This window comes from Pristis pectinata, chromosome 32, assembly GCF_009764475.1.
Source record: "Pristis pectinata isolate sPriPec2 chromosome 32, sPriPec2.1.pri, whole genome shotgun sequence".
Lineage (NCBI taxonomy): Eukaryota > Metazoa > Chordata > Chondrichthyes > Rhinopristiformes > Pristidae > Pristis > Pristis pectinata.
This window is the reverse complement of record NC_067436.1, coordinates 17,985,817-18,004,146: the sequence shown is the minus strand read 5'-3', so window position 1 is coordinate 18,004,146 and position 18,330 is coordinate 17,985,817. Positions and strand designations below refer to the sequence as shown.

Below are 18,330 nucleotides of genomic sequence, written 5' to 3'. Positions count from 1 at the left end.
TGTCTGAGCAGAATCATATATCAAGGGCTAAACTCATTTTATCTTTTCTAAACATAAAAATAAATTCTAAACACTGCAAACCCACAAGAAAGGAGGCATGGGAAAACTGAGCTTCTCTCCCTCCACCATATTTCTGGGAATAAGAGACCAGGGGACATGGCCTAAATAGTAATTAAAGAAAAAAGGGAAACAGCCCAAAGTAATTTTTATGGATGGTTTAAAGTTATTTATGTTTAATTACCTGTTACAGTAACAAAGCCAACATCTGCATCTCTATTTCTGTAATATTAATATTTGTGCTGGAAAGATTTTTGAATGTGAGCTGTCCAGAGGAGTCTAAAATTCAGATTAAGCTGCACAGCACCATAATTTAGCATAGCTTAACTGTGCAATATTTTTTATATACTGTGAAACTTATTAATTGAAACTGCCTGTATGCAGACAGTCTGTGGAAACTTCAGAAGTGACTGCAACGTCACTGCTCCAGCATTACTACCAGTCAGTCATTTCCCATGGATTGTGGTAATTTCTTCTTAGCCCCTGACATTACTCCTGAAAAGTTAGTCAGTAAAAACTACTTGTATCACGTCAGCAAGGTTATTACTTAATAATTATTTTCTCATTGGAAGTGATTTCTATGACATTGTTGAGATCTCAGTTAATCTGAAATCACATTTAAAATAAATGTGGATACTATGGTTATATGCTCGATAAGCAACTTCCAAGCTTTTTATCACCAAAGCAAAAAATATATCATTATATTGAGACTGGCTAATGTCTGCTCTGTAGTGCTGATCCTGAATTTTTGTCTATGTTAACTAGGTTCTAGGTTAAAGAACATAATCTGTTCTTTTGCAAGCTTTTTAAGGTTCATCATCAGACTGAGAAAAGATAACCAACTGGTCCTCATCAAGGTATGTAACACCATTGTCTTGTTCACCATGAACCACTTGTGTGATGCTTTCAGACACGACAACCCTACGGTTAGTCAGGACCTTTGGAGAAGTAGAGTATTGCATTAGTTCTGAATCAGAAGCCTGTTGTTCTCCCTCTTCAATTGCATCAGTAACAGCCAGCTCACCTCTGCTTCCAGATTCCCATTCTTCATAACAATAAACATTGTCATCCAGTCCCTTTCCATCTGTTCCTTCAGCGATTTCCTCCTGAGTTATGAAAGACATACTTCCCTCACTGTCACCTCCACTGGCATGCATTGACATAATTCTGTTTACATTCATGTTAAGGGTTCCCGATGAATCAACGGGATCTGAAACTTTGTGAATGAACTCTTCTCCATACATTTTACTTATGTCCTTTTGCAACCAATGAGACACATCACCTTCCATTTCACTTGACCCAGTCTGATAACCTGTGTGGCCTTGAATAAATGAATATTCTTCAGCATCTTCCACATCTCCTGCACTGGGCTCAAAAAATATATTTTGTTCTTTAAAAACTTGAGTATTTGCTTTAATTCTGCCATCATCATTTAAAGATTCAACCATCTGAAGATCTTTCCCATTCAATAACCTTTGTATTTCCTGCTGGCTATTAAGAAATGTTAGTCCAGAGCCTATTTCACCTACATCCTGTTCATCTTCAGTGTACTTTTCCATTGAGAAGAAGTCTTCTGGGTCAAGGCTTTGCGACACATTCACTTCAGCTTCTATAGTGACAACACCTCTCTGAGAAGATTGCTGGATGTTCTTGATGTTGACAGATACATTGTCAGATCTTTCTTGGATTTCTCCAGTGAGTAGTGAAAGCTCTTCTCTCAGATTTTCAGGTACAGCCCCTTTCAGTTGCTCCAAAGCTCCTTTCAGTTTAAGTTCTGGATCTTCAGTTTCCTCCTTCAGTAGTTTTACAATAGATGCCTGAACACCCTGTGGGACCTTAATCGATTCTTCTATTATGCATGGCGAGCGGAGTTCTTTTGCAAAGGAATCGTGAAGTGTGAATTTGGTCTGTTCGATGTTTTCTGTGCCTTCATCACCATAAAGGTTTTGCGGTCTCTCCTGTTGTTCATTTGTTCCATACAGTTCTGCTTCGCCCTTTTCCACTTCTTCCACGGTTTCATCCATAGAAAAGCTAGTTGGCCTTTCCTGGAATTTCTGAGACTCTGGTTCGGAACTTGATAGCATCGTTCTCCTGAAGTCCGCAGCAGACATTGTGACATTTAAGACTTCTTCATGTTTGCCATTTGTTCCTTCAAGATCACTCTCCCCTGCTCCAACATCCAATGGGGCTGCATCCTCCCCTGCTCCAGCATCCAATGGGGCTGCACCCTCCCCTGCTCCAGCATCCAATGGGGCTGCACCCTCCCCTGCTCCAGCATCCAATGGGGCTGCACCCTCCCCTGCTCCAGCATCCAATGGGGCTGCACCCTCCCCTGCTCCAGCATCCAATGGGGCTGCACCCTCCCCTGCTCCAGCATCCAATGGGGCTGCACCCTCCCCTGCTCCAGCATCCAATGGGGCTGCAACTGTTGGAGCAGGCAAGTCATCAGCTTTGGACAGCTGCTCCTTTACCTCAACGTTTACAGATACTTTCCCTGGAGTCTCGCTTCCCTTAATGTCTAGGTGTAGCAGTCCATCTATGAAACTTCCCGTCTCTGACCCTGTTAAATGCTCCAAAGCCCCTTTCAGTTGCATCTCTGGACTTTTGGTGTCCATATTCAGCACTTCTTGAAGAGCGCCCTGGTCTGTCACATCAACAGTCTTCTCACTCCTTGACTGAATGACGATCTCTCGTTTTGTTGTCCCATCTTCCAGCACTTCCTTCTCCTCGATGTGATAAGTGATAGCAGCTTCTGGTGAAACCATTTTTCCCAGATCAGTGGGTTTTATGACTGTTTCAATGACATCCCTGATTCTGACATCATCTGTCAAACTCCCTTCCTCAGAGAGGGTTATCCCTCTGTTGTCACTTGACTCTGGTGAACTTTTTACCTGCATCTCTTGCACCAACTCTGTTGTAGGTTCCTCCTCATTCTTTTCTATAATATTATCGGAGAGGAAATACCGTGATGTTATTTCTGCATCTGCCTCATGGTTGGCAGTAGAGATGTAGCTGTCGGGGCTAATGAGTGACCCCATCTCACTTAGGTCTGCTTTGAATTCCAGCTGTTTTGCACCAGGCTCAAAGGCTCTCACATCCTTTAGATATTGCCTTTTGTACTCCTCCTCTTCCGCAGATTGACTGGTCCTGAAATTACCATCATGATATTCCATCTCACTAATAGGTGTTGGCAAGTCACTTGAACTCTGAGGTTCGGCTTTATTCTCTGATATGCCAGTTTCATTGTCACTAGCCGACTCTGTGGCATGTATCCTGGATGTGTGGGTGACCACTTCCACAACATTCTCTGGCCCTGGTAAGACCACTCCACTCTCATTCTCCTCTTTTGGAAGCACTTTGTGCTGAACTTGAGGCTTCTTCATTGTGCTGAATGGGTCATGAGGTACAGATGTAGATCCTGCTGCTCCTCTGTAGGTGTTCCTTGACCTTGTTGAAGAATCTACATTTTGAACCAATGAAGACTTCTCGGTGTAAAGGAGATCTTTATCTGAGAAAGAACCTTTAATCGTCCTTGTAGATGTACGGTATGGAATAGGTGTTGATGTTATTCCTTTGTTGCTTGTCACAGCATCTCTCCAGAAGGTTGAGGGGACAGCTTTCCTACTTGGCTTCCACAATTTCTCATCCAAAGTGTCAAGAGTCAGACCTGGCATAACATTATATCTATGTGATCTTGTGTCTGCACCTGTTGAAGTAATAACACATCACTTAATGCAGGAGTTGATTTCTATATTCAAAGGTATCCTGGAAGAACTCTTCATTTCAAGCCGTTGAGAAAACATTACAACAAAACTTGCATTAATGTGGCACCTCTAATGTAAAGGATGACGTTAAAGAGGTTTATAAAACCATAAGGGGCGTAGATAAAGGTGGCTGGTCACAATCTTTTGCCCAGGATAGGAGAGTCTAAGAGCGTTTAAGGTGAGAGCGGAAAGATTTAAAGGGGACTTGAGGGGCAACTTTTTCCACACAGAGGGTGATGGGTATATGGAATGAGTTGCCAGAGGAATTGGTAGAGGCGAGTACAATTAGAACATTTAAAAGATATTTAGACAGGTTCATGGATAGGAAAGGTTTAGAAGGATATGAGCCAAACACAGCCAGATAGGACTAGCTCAGGTTGGTGCATTGGTCAGCACAGACAAGTTGGGCCGAAGGGCCTCCTTCTGTGCTGTATGGTTCTATGGCTCTATAATGGATGACAGTGGTGCAGCTAGTAGAGCCACTCTCATCTCCAGCGACCTGGATACAATCCTGACCCCAGGTTCTTTCTGTGTGGTATTTGCATGTTCTCCATATGACCATGAGGTTTTCCTCCCTCATACCAAAAATAATGAGGGGTTGGTAAGTTAATTGGCCACAATAAATTGCCCCTAGTGTGTAGGTAAATGTTCAAATCTGGAAGTTGATGGGAATGTGAGGAGAATAAAATGGGTTAAAATGGGATTAGTGTGATAATGGGCATTAGATGGTTAACCTGGACTTGTTGGGCCATTTTTGTGCTGCATCTCTCAATGACTCCATAAGACAACCCAAGGACCTTCACATTGCATCAAATAAAAAAAATGTCAATTAAGACACAGCTCCCAAGAGGAAGGAAGAAAGAGAGGGATGGACAAAGCTTTGGAGATGAACTTCTGACCTTAGGGCCTTGGCAGTGCAAGGAATGGCTCCCGATAGGGGAGCAACTAAATGCAGGGATGATCAATAGGGCCATATTGGGGGAGCGCACTCTTCCACTGGATGCTATAGGACTGGAGATTACAGGGATTACGAGGGGAGAGGCCACAGAAGAGCTTAAAAATAAAGATAAGAATTGAGACTCAATTAAAATTGAAACTTTGCTTAATTGAGAGCCAAAGAAGATCAGTGAGCAGAACTTGGGAATGGTTAGGACACAACAAAGTTCTACGTGACCTCACAAAGTTAGGGAAAGCTTTGAATAGTCAAGTTTGGAGGTCTAGGAGGATGAAGAGGTGCCATTATGGATTATGTGGGGAAAAAAGACATAGGCCAACAACACACCAAGCTGTATAGATCAGTGGGCCATAAGTTCGATTTCCATGCTCCGGGGAAGTTGATCCCAAACAAATGTTGATGTCAGTCAGTTCCTCCATGATTGTTTGTTATTTGAGAGTCCCACAATCAACAACATCCCTCCCTAGCCTTGAGGTGCTAAGACTAATTGTTTCTGCCATATTGGAGATAACTCAAAGCAGATCAAGATGCAAACCTGAGACCTGTTCTCACCAACAGCCTGGACTGAGCAAACAGGACCACTCCAGCCAATAGTATTGAGAAATTAGTGGCAAACTACAGATCAGATTGAAATCAGTTACTGGTGGTAATCTGAAAAAAAATTATTTAGAAATTTCCACCATGCTTAGCTAAAAAGCAGAGTTTGAACAATCAACCCAATTAAATAAACAGTTTTACCTTTCCTGGATTTCCACAGCTGCTCTCCTATCTCCTGCTGTTTCCTGTGTTCTGCTTCTAATAAGGCCCTGCAGAGACAAGTAATCACGAAGGTGAAGGTGATGTGCAATAGGTCTGTGCATTCATTCCAGACAGTGTAATCGTGAGACGTCGTGCCTGGGCATGGAGTCTACTGGGCATGGTAAACAGCACATTTATCTCAGATAAGACCACTCAGGTCTGACAATATTGGCTGTTCCTGATAATGGACTGCCTGTATAGGAAGGATCCCAAGCAAGTTAGCTGCCCTTAGCAGAATGTAAACAGAGTTCCCTGTTGTGCTCTGGGCCAGGAAGAAATGAATATGAAGGATTATGTTCCCTTGCCCTAACGTAACCATTTTTAATAAGTTGGCTTTTGCAGAGAGCATCAACAGCTAAAATACTGAGCCCAATATTCTGCATGGTGGTCAGGTTTCATGACTGTTTTTGTATTAGCTTTTTTAGCCAAAGCCAAATGTAGCACGACATCATAATCTTTCCTAACACATCACCAATCATATCACATCCCCACCTGTAGCACAGTCACCCATAGCGTCACACATTATTTAGACGGGTACATGGATGGGAAAGGTTTAGAGGGATATGGGCCAAATGCATGCAAATAGGACTAGCTCACTTAAGCAACCTTGGCAACATGGATGAGTTGGGCCAAAGGGCCTGTTTCTATGCTGTAAAGCTCTATGACTCTCTGAAACTATCACCAGTGGCACACCATCACCATCCATAACACACCATCACCAGTGTCACACCATCCATAACACACCATCATTGGTGGCATACTATTACCATGATCTGGTTCTCGAAAGCCTAAATCCAGCCCCATGCAGGGCACTAAACTATCACTTAACTTCATGCAGTAACTTTTAAAAATTCATTACTGCCAGCATTAACAGTAGTTGAGACTATATTTGGAAATTACATTATTCTCTTCAAAGGAAAACTGGCTAATTCATTTTCTCCCATAAACTGCCTTCAGTCAGGATACCATCAGTTTCGGAGTTCAGGAATGTCAGGTTACTCAGAGATTCCTGGAACTCACAGCTGTATTGTAAAGCCAAGTAATTTGGCTGGTGCGACTGGCTGGATTGATATTTCAAAGGCAAACAGAATTTCAAAAGGGTTGGAATTGGAGCAACATTCTCCGAAACAATACTGGGGTGTTGTTAGTGCGGGACTCAGAGTGGAAGAGTTTGCTAAGAGCTGGCACATCTCAGTACAATGGTTGACCTATTTGCTGAAGGGAAGAATGAAGTCACCAGAAACCATGTCCAAGACAAAAGTTTTGATGCAGCATTTTGCAGTTGGGTGGAGCACTAGTATTGTTGGTTATACTGTAGATTCACCATCTTGGACATTGGACTTCTGGCCATTCCACTTTTGTTTTTTCCCCTCAATGCTGGAAACACTACACAGGATATTAGAGGTCAGAAACTGCCATTCTGCCCAACTGCTTCATGCTGGTGTTTATTACATATTGACAATTAACAGAGTAAAGTTTCATCTTCCATACATCATTCCAGACAATTAAAGTTCCCCACTCTCCATGAAAGATAAATAACTGAACCGAGTGGTTAGTGGATGGTGAGCAGGAGCCCTGTGCATTTGACCCTCCCCAGCCAGACAGTAATGAAAATTGGAGCATCCCAGTCAAGATAATATCATTAGAGACCAAATCTGGGATCTGCCAGTCTCTCTACCCCAGGAGCTGAACCTGAACTTGATGTGTGGCATAGTGGTGCAGCAGGTAGCGCTGCTGCCTCACGGTTCCAACGACCGGGGTTCAATCCCGACCTTGGTTGTTCTATGTGTGGAGTTTATACATTCTCCCTGTGACAGTATGGATTTCCTCCCACATTCCAAACATATACAGGTGTGCTAAGTGGTTGCTGCAAGTTGCCCCTTAGTGTACCTCAATGCCAAAGAATCAGAGGATCTGAGGGGCATGTGAGAGAGAATTGCAGGGTTACAGCAAAATGAGACTGATGGAATTGCTCTGCTGGGAGCTGGCATGGATAAGGTGGGCTGAATGGTCTTCTATGTCTACCAAGTAAATAAGGACAATGTTCAATTGGCAGAGATTTTTTTGGAATATATAATGGTAGCTCAGGACTTATTTTAGTGGAGTTGTAATTAGGGTGAGAAATAAAGCTGCAGACTGTAACAAAACCACCCAATCCTTCTTATCCTCATCAGGCACAGAATACGACAAATAGAAAGGTCATCCCTTATATAATATTTGCCCCAACAACTCATCCTTAACTCAGTAAAAATGCTCCTGTTTTGCATTCAAGGTACAAACCTCTGCTGCACCCCCTAGTAAGATCATGTATTTGATGTCTGGTTACAAGCTGCTCTGCTTTTTGGACTCAAGCCCAGCAGGACTGAGGCAGCTTAACCACATTCCAAATAAAATTTCTGCAGCCAACAAATTGAGGAGACACTGTTCCGGTGAGTCTGCAGTGATTCGCAAGTCAGGTTCCCAAAGAAAAATGCTGGATTTGCAGTCCTTCTGCACCAAGCAGGCCGTTAATGGGCAACAACTGGCACTGATGCAATTCTAATATTTCAGAGGGAATTGCCCATATTAAGAAAAAACTCCGTCCTCCAATGTTCAATCCATACTAAGGGAACCTTGCATTTGTAGTAGTCACATGTGGAAGTAGCCAAATACGTTACCTCAGTGGACCATTTCAGGGCTCCTTAATTCCATTTAGCCATTAAGTTCCAGTCATCTTTCATACTAATGATCTTTATAGTTCTGTTATAAGATTTATCCACCAATAAACCACTGTTTATGTGATGGTTTCCCACACATAAAATATGACATCGGAGCAAGAAGACAATTATCTTCGTAATTTACTGATTCCTAACGTCTCTGCTTATACAGAGATGATGGCAGTGTTCTTTCAGATGTTCCTCCAGTCCATCTGTTTCTTTTCTATTTGTCCTGCTCTAATGAAATCATATTGAATGCATTTGTTTCTGTGCTTGCCTGGGACATGCTTGGTTTAGCTCTCTCTAAATCCCAAGTCAATCCACAAGTAAATAATACTTTCCCAACAGGAGACTCACTGCACATCACTTCTTCCCAAATGGAGAAAGATGTACTGTACATTTCTGTAGCACCACACAAAGATACAAAAGCTTGAGAACATGTACCACCAGGATCAAGGACAGCTCCTTTCACACTGTTACAAGACTCTTGAACGGACTTCTTATATGATAAAGATAAATCCTTGATCTCTCAATCTACCTTGCCATGGTCCTTGCACTTTATTTGTCTACCTGCATTGTACATTCTCTGTAACTGTAACACCATATTCTGCATTGATATTTTTTTCCTTTTTGTACTACCTCGAAGTACTAATGTATGGAATGATCTGTATGGACAGCATGCAAACAAAATGTTTCACTGTACCTCAGTACATGTGACAATAATAAACAAATTACCAATTACCAATGACGGTGGAGCCTTCAAAAACTGGATGGCATGCAAACAAAAGCTCTTCACTGTATCTCAGTACATGTGACAATAATAAACCAATCACCATTCATGCCTCTGACCAGTGAGGTAAATTTTGAAGTGGTCACTGCTGTGGTATGGGAATCGCAGAAGCTAATTTGCATGCAGCAATATCCCTAAAAACTCAAAGCAATAAAGAGCAGGCAATCTGTTTTGGAAAGATGAGTGACTGGGGTGTTGGTGATAACTTCCCTGCTCTTCAGAACAGTGTGATGGGGTGCTGAGGGAGGAGAGTGGCCGTGGCTCAAACAAGCTCCTACAATGCATCGTGAAGAATGAAGATTAAGGCCTACAGTGCTGAGACAGAAGGGGGAAGACAATCCAAGTTGTACTGTAGCATCAGGGGTCATCAAGCTTTGGGTTTTAGAGAAAGAAGTTACATCAACTCTCCAGCACAGAAAGAGAGCATTCAACCCAACTAGTTTGTCCTGCTTATGTCTAGCACTGGAGGCCTTGGATTTTTGGAGGCTTTGAACTCACACCTTTCTGATTCAGAACCTTCCAAATGGGCTACAGTCAACCCAGAATCACTTCAGTAGGAAAAGCAAAAGTTGTAATCTAATGAGCAAGCTTTATCACAGCTCCAGCACCACACCCCTTAGCTTCCAGTGTGACTTCTCCTTATTCCATTACAGCATCTTCCTTCTCTGCTCTTCCTTCTTCAGAAACTCATTGCTCTACGCCCTTCTGTCTCATTCTTTACTCTCAAAGAATGGTGCAATCCCTCGATTTCCAATCAGCATTTTGTTCATTCAGTTACCAATCCAGCAGGGACGGTTATTTAATAACAGTGCTAGGCTGGCAGTGCTGAAGAACTGAAATCAATGTAATGATTAATGTAGTCAAGTCCAAATGGGGAAATTGGGAGACCCCTTGACCCTGACAGCAGTGGGAGTATGGGATTCACTACCTCTGGGAGTGGGCAAAGTGGACAAATGCACAGGGAGAAAGGAATAGAAGGAGATGGATGGAGACGGGGGAATAGATTTGGTGGGGTGGGGGGGGGGGTGCCAAAGTGCTGAACGTAAACAACAGCACAAACGAGTTGTCTGAATGGTCTATTTCTGTGCTGGACAGTTTATATAACTCCTTTGTCTAAAGCCTGAAGTGTGATGTCACCTGATTTCACGGCCTGACCTGGTTCCTTCTCTCTCTCCATACTGTGGTCTTTGATCCTCATTCTCCATTTGTAGGAAGCTTCTATCAGCCTCATTAGTGATCATAGGAATAGGAGAAGACCACTGAGTCCCTCCATTCAATGATATCAGGGCTGGTCTGTCACCCAACTCCACACAGCTGCTTTTACCCCTCATCCCTCAACACCTTTGGTTAACAAACATCTATCCATCTTGGATTGAAAGTGGACCCCGGACATTTCTATTGTTTGCAGGAGAGAGTTCCCAACCTCTCTCACCCTCTGGCTGCTGAATTCCAAACTTCAGTTTTAAAAGACCTGGTAGTCTAATGTTGCTTTTTGATTTTTGTGCATCTTGGCATCTTTGCATTTGGTTTGGTTTAACTTTAAAGTTAGGCTCATTGTGGATCAGTCAGGCGTCAAGCAGTGTCAAACAGTGCAATACACAAACCTGGACTTGCCATCACCTGATCTCACCCATCACCTGCCTGCGTGTGCTCCTCTCCCTACCCCCACCTTCTTATTCTGGCTTCTGCCCTCCTCCTTTCCAGTCCTGATGAAGGGTCTCGGCCTGAAACGTTGACTGTAGCCCATTTGGACTGTCCCTCCATGGATGCTGCCTGACCCGCTGAGTTCCTCCAGCACTTTTGTGTACTGCTCCAGATTCCAGCATCTGCAGAATTTTTTGTGTCAAAGATGGAAACAGTACCTGTAAGTGGCAAGCTCGAGATTCAGTCCCATCTTCACCTGCATCAACTTCTGTTGCTCCTTGAGATTAAGAGCGATGGCTGATGCGAGATGTTGCTTCTCATCCTCCAGTACACCAATTTCCCTCTGTATGCAACAACCAAGGCAAAGTTAGTTAAACAGTTGCACAAGTACAGCAGTTCATAATTCACCATCTAATCCAGCACCAGGTATAGGGCACAAGGCAAGAGAGGCTGGGATTGTACTTACAGCAAAAATGGTCAGATCCATAAGAAATGGGAGCAGGAGGAGGCCATTTGGCCCCTCGAGCCTGCTTCGCAATTCAGGAAAATCATGGCTGATCCATGTCTCCTCAAGTCTGCTTCCCGCCTTTTCCCCTTGATTTCCTTACTGATTGAAAATCTATTCAGCTAGCTCAGCTTTGAATATACACCAAGTCCTCATTATCTGCTGATGGATCATCCGTTGATCTGTGTATTTGAGGTTGGGGCTCAGGAACACCAGGAATTGGGAATGTGGTAGGTTTGTGGCTGGAGCCAGAGCTGTGATCAGGATTAGGATCAGGATCACAGAGTTTATGTACAAGTTGAAACTGAAGCTTAAAGCTGAAAGTTACATAGAAGTTGTTACATGCAAGGAGTGGTTGATTACGGAATGTCATTTAGCCTTGGTGTCATTACCAACAGCCTTAGTGGTATCCGTGTTCTTTTTGTTATCCATGAGAAATCCAAGTCCCCACCCCTCACAAATAACAGGGACAGAGCGTTCACTGAGCCCCCATTGTTTTCCTTCCCCCACCCCCACGAGGCAAAGAATTGAAACTTCAGCACATCCAGATTTAATCAAGGATGAGGGTGGTAATTGTTTCTCTGTACTCCACTGATGGGTGGGTTGGTCACAGGGGGACATGGATACAAGTTAATTAACAGGAGAGCCAGAGAGGAAATGAGAAAGAAACATTTTTAATCGAGGAGCTCCAAAATGCATTGCCTCAAAAACCACTGGAAGCAGAGTAAACAGTGATCCTCAGTAAGAAAATGGGGTGAAAACTAACGGGGAGTTGTGAAAGGAGCGCCTGGGAGAAACTCGACTGCTCTTTCAAAGGGTTGGCTTGCACAGGACAGGACAAAGAGCCTCATCCCACATCAATTCTTCACTGAGACAGATGAAAGAGTGTGAAGGAAGCAGATTCCCAATTAACATTTTCTAAATTAAAAGCAGTGTCCCCAGTGACTGGGTAGGTAGCGTTGTGCCAGTGGGAATAACCCCAGTTTAATCCTGGCTGTGTCCAGTTTACCTGATGCAAATTGGTGGCAGCAGGATAAAGACAAAAAGAAAACTAATACATCACCTTTCATGACCTCAGGACATCTCAATAACCCTTCACAATCAATGAAACACTTTTAAAATGTAATTGCTGCTTATATTTCCCTGCAACATAGGAGGCTATTCAACCCATTATATCTGTACTTGCCCTCAAAGCAATCCCATTGCTCCACATATTTCCATGTAACCCATTTTCCCCTCACACATGCCCATAAACACCCTTCACATACCTACACTGGGGACAATTTACAGTGGCCAATTAACCTACCAACCAGCATGTCTTTGGAGTATGGGAGGAAATTGAAGCACCTGGGTCACATGAAGGGAGTGCAAACTCCACACAGAGTGCACTCGGGAAGAGAATTGAACCCGAGCCATTTGGAGTTGTAGGGTAGCTCATTTCCTGCAGTCATTGTTGTAGGAAAGACAGCAACCACGGTGCACAGCAAGATCCAACAAACAAAATTATAATGACCTGATCATCGTTTTGTTGTTTCAGGGACATTCTGGTGAACAAGGAGATAGAGTTTCAACCATAAATACTCTCACCCTCTCCTTTGTAAATCATAACAGCCAACTAACTACAGCTCAAGTGGCCAACGAGGTAAAATACCAGCAAGTAGTTGGTCTCAGTGGCTCTTCGAGTTACTCTGACTGCCTGTGGGCGATTAGGTAAAAGACTTATTCGGTATCTAACACATGTACTTAGCATTCTTCCATCTTTTCAGTGATTGAAAATTAAAAACTTCAGATGCTGGAAATCTGAAATAAAAAGAGAAAGTGCTGTGCATTTTGATCTGAAATGTTACATGTGTTTCTCTCTCCACAGATGCTTCCTGACCTGACAGGTGTTTCCGCCATTTGCTATTTCTAGTTTCCATCTTTTTACATTCCACCCCAGAGCTGAAACTTCACTCAGGAATAGCAGAGCAATGCTATTGCTGAAGGCAGTGTTCAGGACACACACTGCTGACCCTGGTGCCGGAGGACTGCACTGTGAATGAGTACAAACAAGCACAACAAACAATCTGCTGGAGGAACTCTCTGGAACAGAGCAGCGTCTGTGGGGAAGGGAAAGGAATTGTTGATGTTTCGGGTCGAAACCCTGCATCAGAAACAAGAATTCTGAGAGGATATCACTAATGGGTAAACCTATCAACAATGTAAAGGATCTACAGAGCAGGTTAGAGTCAGCGCTACCTCATTCTGTACCATCCGACAAAGGGTTCGGATTTTCTCAACAGATTTAACATGGATATCAGGAAGATTTTCTTCATAAATTCAGCCAGATGGGATAGTTAGTCAAGTCCTTTTTCTCAGGGCAGGGGAGTCTATAACTAGTGGGCACAGGTTTCAGATGAGAGGGGAGACATTTAAAGAAGATGTGAGGGGCAAGTTTTTCCCTACAGGTGGTGGTGAATATTTGGAATGAACTGCTAGAGGAAGTGGTGAAGACAGAAAATATTACAATGTTTAAAAGGCATTTAGACAGGTACTTAGATATGAAAGGAATAGAGGGATATGGGCCTAATGTGGGCAAATGGGATTAACACAGACAGGTATCATGGTGAGCATGGGCGAGGTGGGCCATAAGGGCATGTTCCTGTGTTCTACATTTCTATGATTCTATGAATCTAACTGAGATGGATTGGAAGTAAAGTTCCTGAAAGTAGGCAGCTGCCGTACCTGGATCCCAGTCCACTGATCTACCTTTGACTTGCAGGAGATCCTCAGCTCAGTGACAACACTGCCTTTGTAGCTCTGAGCCACGTGGACCAGGTAAGCCCACAGACCAAACCCTGGTCTCTCCCAAGGTGCCCAATTTCAGCCAGCGCTTCAATTAACCTCTGTGCACCAGGCCAGTGTGTAACAGAAATCAGCCTAACTCTCCACTGAGTTAGGATGTTGAGCGAAGGATGTCAGTAGACAATGGTTTCTCTGCCAGTCCCCTGAACAACATTAATGTCTTTTTAGCAACTTTAACACAGTTTCATGGTAGGAATATGCAGATAGATTGACCCTGTTCCACCTGGAGAGGTATTTGGACAAATGACGAACAACTGAGTTGGAGATGGGTATTAGGGAGAGGTGGAGAGGTATTCCATAACTCAGCCTGGGAAGCAGGAGGCACAGCCCCCAGTGCAGGAGTGATTAAATTTGTGCATGGTCAAGAGGTCAGAGTTGAGGAGGGCAAAGACCTCAAGAGGGTCAGAGGAATTATAGAGATAGGGAGGGGAGAAACCACGAAACTGAGGAGACAAGGATGAGGATTTTATTGCTTAACCAGAAGCTTGTGAGCCAGTCGACAGAGGGGTGATGGGTGGATGAGACTTTGAGTTAAGACATGAATGGCAGAGTTTCAGATAACCTCGAGTTTTGAGAGGTTGGATCTTGTGTAGCAGCAGGCCAGAAGTGTGTTGGATACCGAGCCTGCAGACACCAAGAGAAAGCGGAGGGTTTTAGCAGTGTGTGGACCAGGGCAGGATAGAGTCGGGCATCGTTTTTGGAAGCACAAAGAAGTGGTCTTTTAGTGATGTGATCTGAACGTCACAGACACCTGCTGTGCTTGGAAGTGTTCAAATGTGACATTGATGTTGCAAACAGTCTGGTTCAGTCTCAGTTGCCCAGAAGGATGGGGATGATGGCTTGGGAACCACCACCCACTCTCTTCCCTCCTGCTCATCCTTCAGCCACACTACCTGCCAACAATCAGTGTCCAGGCTCACGCATTAAGCCTGGCCACGTGGGCAGCTGGCAGAGAGCTGCAGAGACGGGGGAAGCATTTTCAGGTAAGAGGCGAGAAATGCAGAAACATACTTTGCAGCCATTCCCACTCGCCAGGCAGCCGGAGAGGTGGACAGCACTGACTGCTAAGTGTACAGCGAGCTGTAAACATCAGGGAAGACGGGCACCAAGGATGGGTCTCCTGGGCGCAAATCCAACACTGCAGAACAAACACTTTACACAAGCAACTTTCAAGCTTTACAACATCAAGTGCACCTCTTGGTTTTCCCTTATTGAAGTGCTGTAGACCACATGTGCCAAGGGCAATTGAATAGAAATTGTGGGAGAGTGCAGGTAGTGTTTGATTTCTGGCCCCTGCCGTGCTCGCTGAACTGTGCTGCAGGGGCAGGGGCAGAGGCAGGGGCAGGGGCAAGGGCAGGGATGACTCGTTTCAGTAAGGAGACAGAGGAGGATGATGTGAATGTGGGGAGAATAAAATAATGGGATTAATGTAGGATTAGTGTAAGTGGATGGTTGCTGGTTGGCACGGACTCGGTGGGCCAAAGGACCTGTTTCCGTGCTGTTCGTCTCTATGAAAATTCCAGATGTGGAACCAAGTCTGAGACAAAAGGTTTTGTCCCACCCCATAACTTAGGCTGGCACTCCTGCGCAGTGCTGAGGGACCGCTGCACTCTCATAGGTGCTGGCATTTGGAGGAGATGTTTAACTATTATACCCTGTATGTCCTTTCAGGAAAACATAAAAGATCCAATGGCAGCGTTAAAGAACAGTTAACCCTGGTTCCCCAGCTGATATTTATCTCTCATTAGTAACGGATCAAATTATCCCATTGCTGTTTGTGGGAGCTTGCTGTGCGTAGAACAGCTGCAACACTCCCCACATTCACAACAGGGGCTGCGCCTCAGAAGTACTTCACTGGCTGTGAAGTACATTGGGACATCCTGAGATTGTGAAAAGCAATATTCAGGTATCCACAGAAGTGGACTGGGAGTGACTACAGCATCACACAGCTCTACCCACCTCCATTCCTTTGACATGCATACAGTGAAGAGTAATGAGCAGTTCTCCCGATCGCACTCACCTGGTATTCCTCCACGTCCATGCCATGCTTCTGCTGAAACGTTAAGAAGTCCTGTTCCATTTGGTTTTGGAGAATAAACTGATCTTCAAGGTCTTTCTTCAGGGTTTCTATCTCCTCAATCAAAAGCACATTCTCCCTGTTTAAATCTTCTGTTCTCTCTTTTTCTTGCTGCGCTGCAGCTTCAAGCTCCTCGATTTTATTTCTGCAGACTTCAAAGTTTTCCTGCCAGATTTCTGAAAAAGCAAGGGAATGGTTTTCAAAGTCCAAGCGGGTGGTGGGGTAGCTCTGGGTAACAAGGACCTGTCTGGCTCTCCTCACCTCTTCCCCGACTTCCCACTTGGCTTGCTCGTGTTGAGATTCCAGGGTTTGATATTCTGCCTGCAGCTGGAAGATGATGCCCTCCAGAGAAGCGTTGGTGCCTTCAATCTGTTGAAGCATCTTCTGATGTGCCTTCACCTCTTGCCTTATGTTTTTGTGAAGCATTTGTTCAGTGGCATAGTAGTTTCTCAGCTCCTGGATCTCTTGCTGCAGGTTGTGGTGTTGCATTTCAGCTCTTGCCTTCTCCAACGCCAGTTCTTCTAGTTCCCACCGCATCTTGTGGATCTCATCCGCAGAGGCGTGACTTTCCTCAGACCCCCCCGCCTTCCTCAGGTGCTGGATCTCAACACTGAGCATTTCATTTTCTTTCTCCAGCTCTCGGACCCCGGCAAGGTAAGACTCCAGCCGGGAGTTGAGCTCCTGAAGCTGCGATTTTTCGTGAAGAATTGTGGACCTGAAAGGAAACATTTTGTCGGCTTGTGCTGGTCCTGGCCCCCAGTGTGAATCTCTTACTCAGGATGAAGACACCTCTTGTGTGCTGTGCGAGCTCCTTATCCTGTCATGAAGAGAGAGGCAGATTTCCATCTGTGTGAGTGAGTGTGTGTGTGCGTATGTCTCTCTCTTATCCCTTCCAGTGCTGACAGGTGGTCCCAGCTATAAAGGGGGCGGTACAGACAACGAGTCATTGGAACTCTTTTAACTCACTAGGAACTCGGACAGGCTCCACTGCAGTCCTGACCTCTTGTGGACAGAAATGTAATATTAACCCTGTCAGCAGAATGGAAACATGCTGGAATTGCCTGAATGAAATTTCAGTCTGGAGGTCTGCCTGGATAACATGCCCAAGTGCATCTTGCACCCACGACAGAGCGCAGGATTCAATACTTTTTTTTTGACACAGACTATCCAGCAAATTGTCAAACAGATGCCTAAGATTTGAGGAGAATTGCATCCCTCATTCAGTACTCCCTGTTCAGAGACCCAAGTACAAAACTCTAAGCTGGGGGTGTGCTGCACAGTTGGAGGTGCTGATTTTTGGCTGTGATGTTAAATGGTCTGCTCTCTCTGGTAATGGGGTACAGGTAAATATTTATCACTCAGCCGCCGTCAGTGAATATCAAATGACAGACCAAGACTAAAAATTGGCCCAGGCACCTAAAGCACACTGGCACAAGTTCAAGCTTTGGGCTTTATGTTGTTTTCTGTGCTTAATATGTGTAATTTTTGAGTGAAATTATGTGCTTAAAGAAAACTATAAGTAAAAAATCTTTAGAGTCATTGAGTAAAACAGCACAGAAACAGCCTCTGCCAACCATGGTGCCCATCAAGCTAGTCCCACATCCCTGTAAATCCCTCCTATCCCTGTACTTATCCAAATGTCTTTATATTGTTACTGTACCTGCCTCAGCCACTTCCTCTGGCAGCTCATTCCATATATGCACCACCCTCTGCATGAAGAAGTTCCCCCTCAGGTCCCTTTTAAATCTTTCTCCTCCCACCTTAAACCTGTGCACTCTAGTTTTTAAGTTTCCTCCCCTGGGAAAAAGACTATGCACATTCACTCTGTTATTTTTATTCATCTATTTTAGCTATGGTCTGTAATAGTAACTTTCATTTATATTCCCTTAAAATTTAGAAGAAGTGAAACAAAATAATTGGATAGGGCTCAATCTATACTGAAACAAAGTAATACAAGTAACACTTGCTTCATTATTCGTTATTTACTAAAAATTGTTCACTTTATACTCCTCTGTACTCAGTGAGTGCAATGCTGTTTTATTTAGCTCCCCAACCCTCAAGGGTACTGATCCCTCTGCCACTTACCAGAACTGCTGGGTGGTCAGTCTGTGCCGGCTGAAAATAATTATTACACCACTGTTCGTGGGGGTTAGCTGTGGGCAAGGTGGCTGCCACATTCCTTACATTGCTTTAGAACAAC

At 44.1% G+C, this 18,330-nt stretch overlaps 2 protein-coding genes across 3 annotated transcripts in view; one reads left to right on the top strand and one right to left on the bottom strand.

Annotated features, from left to right (window-relative positions):
- Positions 1-13,134, top strand: part of ttc23 (tetratricopeptide repeat domain 23) — a 62,854-nt gene extending 49,720 nt beyond the window's left edge. The window contains exon 10 of the mRNA XM_052042700.1: positions 13,077-13,134. Coding sequence (XP_051898660.1) covers positions 13,077-13,121 — 45 coding nt within the window. The 3' untranslated portion in view covers positions 13,122-13,134. The remainder of the gene's footprint in view (positions 1-13,076) is intronic.
- Positions 859-18,330, bottom strand: synm (synemin, intermediate filament protein). Of its 2 annotated transcripts, XM_052042698.1 has the most exons (5): positions 18,216-18,330; positions 16,074-16,947; positions 10,923-11,047; positions 5,515-5,582; positions 859-3,763 (listed from the first exon to the last, which is right to left on the bottom strand). In XM_052042698.1, the coding sequence occupies exons 2-5, from the start codon at positions 16,857-16,859 to the stop codon at positions 864-866; spliced, it is 3,879 nt and encodes a 1,292-aa protein (XP_051898658.1). In that variant the 5' UTR covers positions 16,860-16,947; positions 18,216-18,330; the 3' UTR covers positions 859-863. The 2 variants fall into 2 exon arrangements, with proteins under 2 accessions (XP_051898658.1, XP_051898657.1); XM_052042697.1 differs by lacking the exon at positions 18,216-18,330 and having other exon boundaries at positions 16,074-17,027.

Excerpts from the sequence above, each read along its gene's own strand:
- synm (XM_052042698.1), bottom strand. The coding sequence starts at position 16,859 with ATGTTTCCTTTCAGGTCCACAATTCTTCACGAAAAATCGCAGCTTCAG. Across the intron at positions 5,583-10,922 it reads CTCGAGCTTGCCACTTACAG|GGCCTTATTAGAAGCAGAAC; the intron begins GTACTGTTTCCA and ends TTGTCTCTGCAG. Across the intron at positions 3,764-5,514 it reads GCTGTGGAAATCCAGGAAAG|GTGCAGACACAAGATCACAT; the intron begins GTAAAACTGTTT and ends TTACTTCAACAG.